General features: G+C 36.4%; 2 protein-coding genes across 5 annotated transcripts in view; both read left to right on the top strand.

The window, feature by feature from the left end:
• LOC115452193 (heterogeneous nuclear ribonucleoprotein L-like) overlaps window positions 1–15,568 on the top strand; it is a 464,908-nt gene that overhangs the window by 328,419 nt on the left and 120,921 nt on the right. The gene's annotated exons all lie outside the window — the stretch shown is intronic.
• Window positions 1–15,568, top strand: part of LOC115453519 (thyroid receptor-interacting protein 11) — a 69,666-nt gene that overhangs the window by 45,740 nt on the left and 8,358 nt on the right. For 2 of the 3 annotated variants that reach the window (XM_037437171.1, XM_037437182.1), the window contains 3 exons: window positions 10,419–13,616; window positions 14,360–14,544; window positions 14,978–15,141. In XM_037437171.1, the coding sequence (XP_037293068.1) occupies window positions 10,419–13,616; window positions 14,360–14,544; window positions 14,978–15,141 (3,547 nt within the window). Of the gene's footprint in view, window positions 1–2,659; window positions 2,765–10,418; window positions 13,617–14,359; window positions 14,545–14,977; window positions 15,142–15,568 lie in introns of those variants that run through there. The other variant, XM_037437177.1, reaches the window with a different exon arrangement.

Raw genomic sequence — 15,568 nt, 5'->3', positions numbered from 1 at the left:
GAAATAAATGCGACGCTACTTATCCAGCCGGCCTCTCGCATACAAGTCCATCTTATACCATTACCCTTCGTCGTAGTCGGTTAAAATTTGAATAGCTTTGCATTTAACATGTTTAGTGTTTAATTAGTGACGTTGACTATTGTAAGAACGTTGGAAGGTTGTCGGTTGAAGTGAAAGTGTTTGTCATTGAGGCGTCTGCTTATACTAATTATTGTCGTACATTCTTATATACCTACACAGTATCACGCTTTACCGTTTTAGAGGTAGGCAGACGCAGGACCTACGTTAGTTAACCGGGTGCCCTAAACGAAAAAAAATTCTTGCGCCTTTTTCTGGTGATCTTATATTATTTGCCAAGCGTATGCCTGTGGTGCCTCTTTTCAGTCCTACATCCTCTTTAGGACCATGCGCCCTGGGCTAGGGCCCTTCCCGCCTAATTCTGAAGCGGACCCTGGGCAGAGGTATCAGAAACACTTTTCGTCACCCATATTTAAAAGTTTTCCTTGATAAAAGCCCCGATATATATTGTCCAGGGATAAAAAGCCTATATCGTTACCAGGGTATTCATCTCTCAAACCAAATTTTATCGAAATCCGTTGAGTAGTTTTGAGTTTATCGCGTTCAGACAGGTAGACAGATGCGGAGGGGGATCACTAGCAATCGTTATATTTCAGTCAATTTACATAAAACCGTAATGTACTATTGACCTAAACCTTCTTCAAGAATTGCACTATCTTATCGTAAAAACCGTACAAAAATTCGTTCAGTAGATTTTGAGAAAATCCAACACATACCGACAGATTTTGGGGACTTTATTTTATATGTAAAGATTACTGTGGTAGATGGTGGCAGCAATCTCGGCGTTATTTAATGATCGTAAAAATCTACTGATATATCGATATTATATGATTACAATCGTTAACTTATGTTGGGAATACCGCCCCAAACAGACTCTCGGATACGTGATAATTACCTATTAAAGGGTTAGAGCTTACGTGACTTTAACACTAAGTCGTAACAAATCATCGGGAGAAATGATGATCATGCGCAATTGACTCCACATGGCCGACCTTCCGATGATCACAGGCGGAACGGCTCGCGTGCTACGTGTTCAATAGCAGCCATTTTACACCTTGTGCACATGTATTATAGTTCAAAATCGTGTTGCTAGATGCTCAATGCAGTTTATATACAATATTAGCGATAATACACTCTATTCCTAATGGTGTATGGTTTGTAATGTAATGGCAGTGTTTTCAGTGTTTACCGTCTGGCGGTATTAGACATTCTAATTCAAGACATAAAGTTTGAAATCGAATGGCAAATTGTTTGCGTTAAGCACGCTTATGTAAGTTACGACCGATTGTTTAGCTGTGGGAGATAGTTGTCATTGCTAGGTTCTGAGTTCATTAATATTTAGGGTATAATTAGTATGTTGATGAATTATCGTCATTTTGGTCTAGTGGTAGCATACATCTGACAGACGGTCCTAGGTTTGATTCGCAAATGAAGCAACGTTTCTCTTTGACAAGATGACTAAAGTTGGTTATTCTGATATTATTGGATAAGATCTAAATCTTAATGGCTAGCGATTGTTCTTATGACTAAAAGTAAGCCATTGGGGACTTTTTTTATTGCTTTAAATGACGAGACGAGCTTGCCGTTCGCCTGATGGTAAGAGATACGACCGCCCATAAACAGAAGAAACACCATCCAACACCTTGAATTACAAAGTATTGTTTGGTATTCCATTGCGCTCGCCATACTAAGACATGAGATGTTAAGTCTTATTATGTCCAGTAGTTACACTGGCAACTCAGTATACATACGTCCAGATAGGTCGGCTAAAATTCATAAGAAAATTGAAGGCGGTAATGTGTCCCTGGTTATTTAATAAACTACACTATATTTACCATCAGGTAGTAAGTGGTTGAAAATAAGCACAAAAATCAATTAGAACGCACAGAGCCGCGGCTCAGGACTAGTCTTTATAATAACAAAGCACACACTGTGTCAATTACTAGGCTTAATAGTAACGATCTCACGATCCTAGTCACAACACAGGCCGCAGGTGTAGGCTGTTTTGAAAACTCGCCTTTGCCACGACCAGTCAGACGACGAACGGCGCCATTGTTCGCCATTCGTTATTTGAAAAATTGCATTTGAATTTAGAATATCGTCGAATTTTAAAAGTGTTCGATATTTAAAAATTCTAATGAATCGTGTTTACAATGTGACAGTGTTTTTACGTTGCTTTGTTTTAAAGCAAAGGCATCGTTATCAATACAGCCTTGTTTACTGACTTTTTAGTATTATTTTTAATGGAGGTGACAAAGGACACGTAGTCTATAAATTTAAAAAATACGCTCGTATTTTGTTGTAAATTATTACGGGAAAGTGAATCTATGAACGGCCATATTGAATGTTAAACGTTATTTGTGATCAAAAACCGTGCAGCTTTTGTGACGATGAAATAATTACGCGCGACATACAGAGCGGAAAATATTCCAATATAATACTAGAGAACATTGCATATTTAATTTATATTTCAAAAAACTGCATTAGTACAAACTAAAAATTTAAAAAATCGTTGAATCCCAAAACTAACAGACTTTTATTTGAAAAAAAAAAAATGTTAGTATAAAGTATAAATCTGTCTATGCGGAATAATGAATGAATTAAAATGATATCGTTTGCAGTGTTATGTTTGTTACAAATTGTACATTTGTCGTGCACGGAGCTGTTTGCAGAAGACTTTGATCAGGTGAATCATTTTATTATACATATAGGCTAATTAAATAGAAGTGTTGCGCACGCGGTCATGCCTCTTGCCTTGTAGGGGTAGGCAGAAGCGCAACTAGTGTGATAGGGCGCGTCTATTGTCGTATAATCCATGTTTTATATTACCGAGAAATTTACGGTTATTTTTATTTAAAAAATCCAAAAAATATTTATCTGGCTCAGGAGTCGTACTTTGTACATTACAGTTTACAGTCCATGCTGTTGATAAAATTAGAATCCATCTCACTTATATAAGAATAAATACTTTATAATTTAAACTTTCAAAAAATACGTAACCAAAAAAATATTCTCACAAAACGTAAAATTTGAATATGTCTCGACAGATTACGAGAAACGGGCGTTTGTCAATGCTCCATTATTATGTCATAAGTGTTTGTGCAGTGAGGCAATGTATCTGTAAAATGAATGGGGGAACAATGAAGCTATTGAGGCTTTAGTTTTTTTGTTGTAGTAAACTCAGCATTAAAGAACCATCTTTATTATACCAATAATAGGTGTTACAAATATTGATTTAGAAATCTTATCATTGATAAAATTACGAATTGCTTCTGTAGCCTCTTGTATTTTCAATACGAAGTTGGAAAGAATTGGGTGCATTGTGTAGGAGTTACGTTGGTATATTTAATTTGTTGCTTTAGTTCGATATATATTTTTTAAATTTTATTTATTTATTTTTCACACACAGTCATTACAGATCATAACGTCTAAATTAGCTCACGTGAAATTTTATTACGTCTATTAATTTGTAAATCAGAGATCATACACTGTTTAAAAATATTTACAAGTTCATACTTTAATACAAAGAATATAATATTATCGCCAAAAAATAGTATTTTCTTAGTTGTGTACTTACTTACTCTACTGGTGGTGAGTCTCTCATATATGAGAGTCCGCCTGAGTAGGTACCACCGCAATATCTATATTTGCCGCCAAGCAACAGTTTGCAGTAACTTGTGTTCCGGTTTGAAGGATATTGTAGCCAGTGTAACTACTAGACATAATAAGACTTAACATCTCATGTCTCAGGATGGCGAGCTTTTTTTATTGCAATCATATACAAACACGCAAAATAAAGATGGCGTAAGTTAGCCCGTTCAATTCACATTTACGTTGCATCGGCTGCAACACATTTGACAATGGTTCGTTACGTAACGCAGTTGACAACGGTTGCCGGTTGCAGACAATTATGGAGGTTCAGTTAAGTACGGGAACGCGGTCAAGGCGCCGCGATCGTTTGTGACCCCCTGGGTAACAATCAAACACGTGGTATCAGGTCGGTTGGTAACAGAAGGATATTTCGCACTCTTAATAAAATAATGACCTATTTCAAAATGATTTCTTAAGTTTACGCGAATGTTAGACATTTAAATTAAACTATTTTACGAATTTTATCGCGGTTTTAATATTTTACTTTTCTCCCGACGTTTCGAAGACTTTGCAGCCTTCATGGTCACGGGGGGGACTGGTGTTGGTCATCCGCAATGTCAGGGTTACAATATCTACCTACATTTTATAATTATACAACTTTTTAAAGTTTATTAGCTGTTGGTGGTCCGATCTACGCAGAATGAGCTCACAGTGTCTTGAAATTTGGCAGCCGGTCTTTTGGGTTCCGATTTAATTAAATGTAGAACTGTATCCCAGGCTTGTGCAAGCCTCCAACCATCTTCCCTATTGAAATTAGGATGTTTTTCAATTTCAATAGCCTCGCGGATCATCCTAGGTAGGAATCGGTGTTCTTTGGCAGGGATTTGTGACTTGTTGACAATGAAACTATGGTCAGTTTTGATGTCCAGTCTCTCTTTACGAGCTTACCAGTACAAGATTGCATCAGAATTGTATCTAAGAAGTTAGCAGAGAATAACATTCCTCTGGAATATGCAGAACTACTCCAACATTGCCTTACATCTGGCTATATGTTGTGGAATGATCAGTTCTATGTATGTGTACAGGATCGCTAATCACATCATGGGACGGAATACATACAAAGTGGGTGTACGAGTTGCGCTTGCGCCTAACCTTTGGAGGCTACATTGATATAGTTTTTGGAGCGTAGTGATGTAAGAATACGAATCAATTGCTTCTGCTTACCCCTTCAGGGCTACAGGTATAATGTTAAGGACCCTAAAGGTGACCTCACCAGGAAACTGCAGTACAAGCACCCTTCCGCATCCATATAAAACGCACGCAACAATCGACCCAACTCCACTCGCAGTTATAAAAACTTTATGAACTATTGTTGTGTGTTTATAGTTTCCTCAAACGTTATAGTTTAGTTTTAAACTAGAAATTGCGTGGTTAATGCAGGCTTTAGATTAGAACTAAGGGGGGATTAATTAATCTCTAATAAATCTTGAAAGGCATATCTAAGCGACAAATATACCGAAAATGAATTATATATATTTTGAATCGCAATTTTTTTCTGCGTTTCTAATCTACGTTTTGTAGTTCTAGGATTTTTAATAACATTAGACTATATCTTTATGAAATAAAAAGTTGAATTGTTCTGAATTTTCGTATTAAAATCAAAACTTTAAAGCACTCTACTCAAAAATTTACTGATTGTCGCTTAGATATGATTGCCTTTGAAGTGTCGTTGTTAAATTAAGCTGCAGTTAATACTCTGACTTCTATTCTATGAATTAATCTAGCCGACTATCGGCCACGGCGGCCAATCTCAACGGAGATCAGCCACGCAGGAGATATCATAGTGCGTAAGTGTGTGCAATACACAAGCACTCTCTGTTCTTACACTATCATAGCCCGGTGAGACGGTAATCCGACTTGACTGGAGCGATCAGGCGCAGAACCAATAGCTTTTACGTGTTTTCCGAGGCACATGGGTATCTCACCGCCAACTTCCTGACTCCGAGCTGAGTATTTAAGAAAAACCCAGTTACAATTATTTTTGGTCCGACCCGAGATTCAAACCCAGTAATGTCAAGAGATAAGTTGGTATCTTTTTTTTCTATACAAATATAAGTTGACATTACAAAGAAGTCAATATAAGTTAGGTAATATTTTGTTTACAGTACTATCTGTGCTTACCTTTCTGGAAACATGTGTGAAGTATAAAACATAAAGACGGTTTTGTACAATTTAATCTAGCGTTAGGACACCGGTAATTCCGGCTAAAGATAGCTTATCTAAAGCCGACATTAGACGAAGCACCGGCGTCCCGGGCTCATATTCACATACGTGTTTTTGATTGCCATTTTTGCAAATTTCGAGCCGAGTTTCATTAATAGCAAAATAGTTTCTCTCATAGCACCTTTCTAATTTGTTTCTAATGCAGGTGATTTGTCGTGTGTAAATTGCATCCTTTGTTCATTTATTATAACATAAAAGTATAAAAAAATCTGTAGAGTACAATTGAGTAGTAAAAATATTTTAGAATCAATGCCGAATTAAATAACAAAAAATAAAAAAACACATTCAAAGTTGAATTGAGGTTCTAAATATAAAATAAATGTTATATATCCTAAATAAAAAAATATATTTTAAGGCGATACCTCAAGATCCATTTTCATACATTTTGTTTCACCTTTAATCTGGGTAACTAAACAAGTATTGGCAAGTAAAGAATTTAAATTCACGTCTAGTTAGTGATTAGTTCTCGCAGTTGAAAGAAAAACGTAAAAATAATGAATAATCATGGATATTTCGGCCTTTAAAATTTAATATGACGAAATTTTAAAGCTTGCCAATACTTGTTTAGTTACCCAGATTAAAGGTGAAACAAAATGTATGAAAATGAACCTTGAGGTATCGCCTTAATTAATTATATCTCTAACATTGACACTTGACACTGGCAGATGCGCAAACCGAGCCTTGCCTTAGAGAAAAAAAAAGTCTCTATAAATATAACCAGCCAATACGTTGTACAATATTTTTTTCTCTACGTGTATTGTTTTTTTTATGTACATTTGTCACCGTTGGTTCCTTATCAACCTTTCACGCGCCACTAACCAAATGGGAAACGTGTTCTGAGCCAGAACGTTCTGTACTTACGTTTTGTATGTGCGCTTGTTTTAAAGTCTTTGTTAATTATTAAGTACAGTCGCGGTGTATATTGTTTTTCGAGCGTGACGTCATAAGACCTCTTTGAATGATAATTTTTTTTCGGCTTTTATTAATTTTATTTGTTTTGGGTTAAGCCTTTACGTTTATATGAACAAAAGTGTCTGTTACCCAGGTTTATGAGGTTTTTGATTATTTTTTTTATTAATTAATTTATTCTCGGCTTCCTAATAAATTGGTTTGAGGAGAACATTGCAAAACTTAGGTTGAAGTGTTTTACAAAACACCTTCTATTTATCGTGAAAAATCACTCATGAATCTCATCTCTGAAAAGTGCACGAGCTAACAGCAAAAATTTACAATATAAATTCAATTAACTGATCTGAAAATTGATTCAGCGACTGTACACTGCGCAAGTGACTCAACTCAACCGCTGAGCCATAGAGTAGAGATAACGTATCGCGTGTACAAACAGACGGACGGACCTATATCCAATGTACATACACGACTCAACGCCGGTCGAAATTAACGAAGTTTCTAGAAGGAATAGTTCAGAATATACAGGGTCATTTTGACATTGCATTACTAAATGCAACCACATACTCGTCACATGTGCTGACATTGTGCCAAAAATCATCCATTAATAAAGAATGTTTTCACCAAAAATCCTGGTTTAAGTATCCTGATTTTTTGGTAAGTTTGTAGTTTAATGCGAATATGGCGTATGCGTGAGTGTATTTCTGACTGAAAGTATGATGTTGCCGCTGTACCGACTTCTCTTAGAGTAGAAGTAGCGGCATTAGTTATTCGTTCGCCACTGATGCAGTTAACCGTTCATAAATACCAACAAATAAAAATGTTGGAGCTGCGGTTGTTAAAGTTGGCTACACCGCGACCCTAGACTAAGAAAATCTATATACCCACATCTCTTCGCTGTCATGAAGTACGTGCTACGGGGTGTAAGGCATTGTCTTCTCACCACCTCCCTTGGTGGCCACAGCAATTAGCCCGATCTATCGATTGTCCCAACAGTAGGTCTCAACCCATAGTTTGAGAAATGTGTTAGAACAATCATGGTTGCGATGCTGGGTAAAGAAACGAAATAGGGAAGCGTGTTAGGTCTCAGGAAATATTACACTTACGAAACGAATTTTTTTACGGACTCGCTGAGGTTCACCTCTACCTGATAGTAGGTGGAGAGGCGTTCAGATAGAGTAATTTATTTGTAATAAGGTACACCAACAGCGCTACATATTATCAATATAAAAAGCAATAAGGTACAGCATCTGATATCGGTGCTACTAATTGTTGATTAACAAGAGTTGTTCATACATTCACACCTAAGCCTGTTCGAAAGTAATCACTCAACAGCGCAAACTTCTAAGAATTTAAATTATTAATCTACTATAATGCGGATTAGTTTATTTTCCTCTAGTTCCGTAGTTGTCACCACTCATTAACTATTAATATTGATAAGAACACGCATAGTAATGATACGTCTAAATAGATATTGAGTGATAGGTCTTGTGCAAGAGGATTATTTTTTACCCGAGAATGGTAAGATGATTCCACTGCACCTGTTCGTAGGCGAAGTTATGGACAGAAAGAACGACCGCCGAGAGATTATCTCTCGCCAGTCGTTAGTTATGTCGGCCTGTTCGAACCGGATATACACAGGCTAATTCCGGAGCGAGAAACTTACGCAGGCCACTATGGCGGGTTTTAACACCTTGTGTACGGTGGTCGCTATACAGATGAATAACATTATCCTATCACAGCAAATATCGTTTGGGTTAACCGTTGTATATGTCTATTACCTAATAGTGTAATTACAAGCAATGTCATATTCCGGTTTGAAGGACACTGGGTATAGATTTACTCGTCTGTCTTAAGTCAGTCAGTCAGTCTTAGGATGACGAGCACTAATACGACGCAATGCTTGAAGACCTATTGATTATAAGATAATAATCGTTATGAGTTTGCTTATCGTCACACGGGATGGATATATTACTAACTTCTTCAGCGATAAAAGAATTACTCTATATATGGATGTAGGTAGATATTGTAACTGACTTCTCAGACCATGAAGGCTGCAGTCTTAGAAATGTCGCGAGAAAATTATTATATTAAAAACCGCAAAACTATTTTATTTCAATTATATTTTATAGTTATATCAAATCCTTTTGGGATTCCGGTCTGTTTACAGAGTGTTAAGGCCTCAATCCGGCAACTTCATACAAACATGTATTATCCGCCGCTGCCACGTCTATGTATATTTTACCTTACAGTAATAATTTAACCAAGCGGCCTCCAACCAATGTGAAATGAATGTCGCTTGAACAATGATCGGTCCGTCTGCTTGCAATTGTCACGTGTTTTAAGACATGCGCACGGATATTGTTTTAAGCTATAGAGATTGTAGTAATAAATCAAAAGAGAGTTTCTTTTTATTTATTTTTTATTGCTTTGAATGACGAGACGAGCCCGGCGTTCGTCTGATGGTAAGCCTTACGACCGCCCATTGACAGCAAAACACCATCCAACACCTTAATTTACTAAGTATTGTTTGGTAGTCCACTGCGCTCGCCATCCTGAGACATGAGATGTTAAGTCTCATTATGTCCAGTAGTTACACTGGCTACAATGTCCTTTAATAATAATAATATCAGCCCTGTATTATTTACTTGCCCACTGCTGAGCACGGACCTCGTCTACTACTGAGAGGGATTAGGCCTTAGTCCACCACGCTGGCCTAGTGCGGATTGGTAGACTTCACACACCTTCGAAATTCCTATAGAGAACTTCTCAGATGTGCAGGTTCCCTCACGATGTTTTCCTTCACCGTTAAAGCGAACGATAAATTCACAAAGAATACACACATGATTTTAGAAAAGTCAGAGGTGTGTGCCCTGGGGATTTGAACCTGCGGACATTCGTCTTGGCAGTCCGTTCTACACCCAACTAGGCTATCGCCGCTTTTTGCAATGTCCTTTAAATAATACAAAAAAATATATACGCCTACTGAATATAGTAACAGCTATGTTTTTGGTGAAGGTAAGAAACGTGTATCCGCCAAGATAGCAACAACCACCGTACACAAGGTGTTAAAACTCCCCCACAGTGTCCCACGTAACTGTGTCCAGTTCTTGGAATCCGCCTGTGTATATCCGGTTCAAACAAGTCGGCATATTGAGTCGCCTGGTAAGGCATAACCATCTCTCGTCAGTCGACATTCTATTGGACACACACACACACACACACACACCATCACTCACTTTGCTGTACCCCCATAAAATAAATTACTTTTCTTATAAATAGCACTTAGGTGTGATGCCAACAAAAACGTCCCTCAGAAATTAAAAAGAAATATCTTAGCTCGTTCCAGAAAATGCCTTCAGTAGTCAACCAGTGTATGATCATTAAGCCAGGCTGGTATAAATGATTTTTTGGCCTGCACCATATTTATCCTTAGGTCATATGTAAAGTGCGTTCATTAATGTGTTTTTTTTCTCTAATATTCTCTATTCTCTGAAAACAATGTTTATTTATGTTGTTTACAAAACTTTATATTTACGATCCATTTTCCATCTTTCCAGAGGCTCACCAGAAAGAATGGCGTACGAGAAGACGAGACCAGTTGGTACTGGGACCCTCCGTCGCAAGCACCTTCCATCAACCAAGATCTTGAAAACCAATATAAAGTACAAATACGTGCTCTGCAAGATGAAATATCCTCCTTGAAAGAACGCGCTACTATAGACCTCAGGCCTGACGCTGAAGAAGAGTTGAACAGGTTGAGAGAAGAGAACCAGAACCTAACTGTTAATCTGGAAGATCTGGATAGTCAACATCAACAAGCTATGGAACGGCTATTGTCCCTAAAGAAAGAATTGCAAAAGAATTTCGAAGTTCTTAAAGAAGAGCACGAGGACCTTAAAAATACCAATGATGAATATGCAGTTGAGATTAAAAGTTTGTTAGCCAAAGTGGGAGAGAGGGATAAAGAAATAGAAGAATTCAAATCTAAGAATGCTGATTATGAAACGCTGTATCATAAGTATCAGAACTTAGAAAGGATACACGGTTTGTTGAGAGAAAATGCTGAGAAATTCCAAGAAGAAAATCAGGAATTGCACGAAGAAGTGTTCAAATTACAGGAACAAGTCACTAAGTATGAGCATGATTTGGAGATTGCAGTCAAAAATTCTCAGTTATCAAACACTGTACCTAAAGAGAAGTATGACGAAGTACTAAAAGAACTCAATGAATTAAAAGACAGGAGGAATGCTAACCAAGTGCATTTAGATGAAATCAATATTGATGATAATGCTAAAAGTGTAATTGAAAACCTAAAGCGTGATATTCACGATTTAAAACATAAATTATCTCAAAAAGAGTTTGATCAAGTGCAAGCTAATGCCGATCATAAACTCATTAAAGCTGAAAAAATCATGCAACTTTACAATAAATACGTTAATTTCGAGCTCCCTATAGATTATGTGGGAGAGATACCTTCTCCTGGCGTTAATATAGTGCTCTACAAATTAGAGAGCGTATTCAAAACGGTAAACTCATTCAAAAAAGACATAGATAACCTTGAGCATAAACTTTCAGAGAAAAATCTAAACCTCAATCATCTGCAGACTCAAATCGATGACCTGACAACGGAAAATGACTTTCTTACTACAGATATACAACATTTCGAAAGTGAACTCAATGAGATGAAGAAAAATAATGATTTTCTGATATCAGAAATAGCAGCACTTAAAAATACGTCAAAACTAGAACCTATTATTGAGACTCATGAAGACAATTTAGCAAAATTAGAGACTGAACTTGCTGATTGTAATAAACTTAATAAAGACTTTGAATCTGAAATTAAAAGGATAGAAAAAGAGTTGAATGAGGTTAGAAAAGAGAAAACCATATTACAAGATAGTTTAGGGGATCTTAAAACAAAATACACAAACATGTTGAACGAAATGGAACTCTTCAAAAACCAGACGAAAGCTGTTGAAGAATTAGAAAACACAGCAAACACTCAATATACGGAGAAAATCAAGAAAGTCACAGATGAAGTTGATGACCTGAAAAAGAAACTTAATGCAGCAAATGCCAAAAACGAACAGTTATCTATTGATATACATATTATTGAAAATGATAAAGTACTTCTAATAAAGGAGGTCGATGATCTCAAACGCATTCTTGAAGAAAAGGTGTCGGTGTATAAAGAATTAGAAAACGATAGAATTGCTTTAGATCATAAATTGAAAGACAAAGAAAGGAGGCTGGAAGAAATGACAAATCATACAGAAGAAATAGAGAAAGTAAACACAGCGTTGCAAAAACAAATAAATGATTTACAAACGGCATTATTAAGTAATAATACTAACTCAACTGATGACCTAGAAAAAATAATTGCTGAAAAAGCAAAATTATCTGAACAACTTGATTCCATAATCAAAGAAAATGCAACACTAATTGAAACAAAAGAACAACTTAATAATATTATACAAAATATGAAAGTTGAGCAGGAAAAGATCATAACCGAAAATAATGCTCTTAATAAAAATAATACCAAAACTCCAGAAGATGTAGCGCCACTCCAGGCCGTTATCGACGAATTAAAGGCCAAAATTATTCAGCAAGATGTACTAACTAATGAAATTACTAGCCTAAAAGACGAAAATCATAAACTCAATGAAAGAAAATTGCAACTCGAGACAGAATTATCGTCTACAGATTCTAAAATAGTCCATTTGGAGGAAGAATTTGAGAAACTTATAGTAGATCTGAACGAGAAGGATACTTTGATAGACGGCCTTAACACTACAGTTAATCAAAATAATGTCACTATAACTAATTTGACGCAAAACAATAGTGATCTAGAACACGCGGTGCAAATCAAAAATGAAGAAATAAAACGACTGAAGGTGTCATTGGAAGAAGCACTTAAGAAATTGAATGATACACAGGGTGAGTTTAATTCCACTCAAACAGAAGCAAGTAGGTTACGTTATGAGTTAGATCAAATTTTGAAAGAAATTATGGATTTACGGGATCAAGTGAATATTAAAAATGATCAAATATCTAACATAACCAGTAAAAATGATGAGCTCCAAAAGTCCTCTGATAACTATAAAATCATAATAGATAGTAAAGATAAAGAAATCAAAGAACTGAACCAGTCGATAGTCGAATTGACTGACAAATTAAAAACAACTGACAACACAAGACATCATAACGATGAATACGCAAAATTGCTTGAAGAAAAGATCACAATAGAAAATCAGGTCACTGAATTGAAAAGCAACTTAACCGTTAAAGCGTCAGAGCTTGCTGATTTACAATTAAAATACGACCAAATTGAAAATACAGTTGGTGAATATAAAACAGCTATTGACAACTCAACCGCTGAAAAGACTGAGCTAATCAATTTGATAAATCTGAAACACAATGAAAGCATGCAATATCATAATGAGATTCAGCGGTTGAACCACGTCATACTTGAACAGACTAATGAATTTAAACGTATTATTGAAGAAAGGGAAAGGTTACTGCATAATGCTTCAGAAAATTGTTCCGCTTGTGAAAGCCTGAAGATAACATTGAAGGAAAAGGATGAAATCATCGTAGCTTTGAATCAAAACGCAAGTGAATATGAAAGGGTGAAGACAGAATTGGCCAACGCTTCCGAGGTTGTGAGAAATATGACTGAGAAATATGATAATTTGGATAAAAACCTGGCCATACAACTTGAGACTGTTAAGAAATTGACAGCAGAAAACGCACAGGTAAATGATTTTAAATTTTTAATGGCAGAACGAGCAATCTATTTATGTAACCATAAATGAAACACGCTAAACGAAAAGAAGGATGTCAATGTTAGAATTGAGTGACTCTTTGTCTACTTGTCTACTTATTTTTTACTTAAATACTACTTTAAAGACTAGCAATTATATTAACCTTGTAAGTAGTGATTTGGTTGATAAAATTATCAGTAATCATTAATTAAATTAATTATCATATCTTTAGTAAAACAAATCTAAATTCTACCAATCACACGCCTATCTTATAATATCTAATATTTTTATTGCCATAATTATTTTAATCAGTGATTATCTTTCATCATAATTCGATTTTATTTGTTTGTTTTTTACATAACGTTTATTATTAACAATAAACTTTGCATCATCCTCATTTCCTCAGATTTTTACGCATGCGCTAAATGTATATGCTTATTTTACAATCGACCGCTTACAATCAATGTCCCCAAGGGTATCAACGGATCTATTTTCTGTCAAATAGGTCGGCATTATTGTGTCGGTTGGCGAGGGTTATACATCTCTTGTCATTGGCATTTAATCAGGATCCTACTTGGCTCTCCATCAAGAGCAAGATCACTGGCGTGTCCGTAAAAAAAACTATTTCCTTAATAAATAATTTTTACTATCGATATCAAGATAGCCATTGAGATCGTTTGAAATCGGACATTCGTCTATAAAGCCGATTTGAGAATATCATCTATGTTCTCCAGTTGTCAGAACAAGAGCAAAACTCTTCGCGAGAGTTGGAACGCCTGCGTCGCCATCTAGTGGAGACGGAGGAGAACTACACGCAAGAGCTTATGTCCTCGGAGCAAAAGTTGACCGAGTGTCAGACGCGGCTGCACCAGGTGGAGGAAAGAGCCAAGCAGACCAGCACGGTGTATACTAGTAATAGGTGAGCAGCGAGAGGTTCAAATTTGAGTTAGCGAAACAGGAATATTCAAGATCCCAGATGGATGTTGTAAGATAATGGATGTGTTGCTGATCAAAGGTGGAGTTAATCCTCGTTCTTTTATTAAATCAGTTACGGTGCAAAATACAATAGTAAGCCTAGTAATGAAAAGTTTCGACGGCATAATTTGTATTGTTATAGAAAATATTGTCTATATTGCCTCAACATATACTTTAAAAATTGGGTACTGCATATCTACCACTATATGTTTCTTTTTCATTCTTTCATAATCTTAGATCTGTCAGAAGTCAGTATTATTGGTCACGTTCGAAACCAATTTACAACTTGAAAATCAAACTCATGAAATATTTATGGAGTACACTTTTAATTCCATCAGGCCCTTACGCACTAATCTCTAAAAATTTAAAATTTTCAGCATAAGAGCAAACCAAGAAGTAGAAACTTTAAGGAACCAAATCAAACTGCTAGAGAGACAGAGGGAAGAGGTGCAGGCGAGGCTGAGCGAGGCAGACGACGCGAGGATCAGGAGCGAAGCAGCCCTCACAAACCTGCAAGTCGTATTGGAGCAATTCCAATTAGGTAACATTTGGCACGGAAGTTTAATAATTTGTTTATATCTCAGAATTATTTTGGCAACAAACTGCTGGTTATAGGTAAAGTAGACGGTAGAAGACCAAGTGGGAATCACCTATCCCGTGGTCTGATCAAATAAAACTATAACAGGACTTCCTCTTACCACTGCTCTGAGGAAAGCCGAAGGCAGGAGGGCATGGAAACAGCTCGTCATCGACTCCGGCAAGTCATTTAAGGGCCGATACAAACTTCAATGATGAAGAATACGATCAAGAAGAGAAACGAGAACGATCAAGAAGATCTCAGAATGACGAGCGCAGTACAATGTCGCAACGCAATGCTTTGCAATTAAAAATTGTTGGTGTTACTGTTAATGTGGCTAGCTCGTTATTCGTTTAAAAAAGAACGCATTTTTCTTAGCTCTAATTATTAA

This window comes from Manduca sexta, chromosome 2 (genome assembly GCF_014839805.1).
Source record: "Manduca sexta isolate Smith_Timp_Sample1 chromosome 2, JHU_Msex_v1.0, whole genome shotgun sequence".
Classification (NCBI taxonomy): Eukaryota; Metazoa; Arthropoda; class Insecta; order Lepidoptera; family Sphingidae; genus Manduca; species Manduca sexta.
This window is presented reverse-complemented; position numbering and strand designations above follow the sequence as displayed.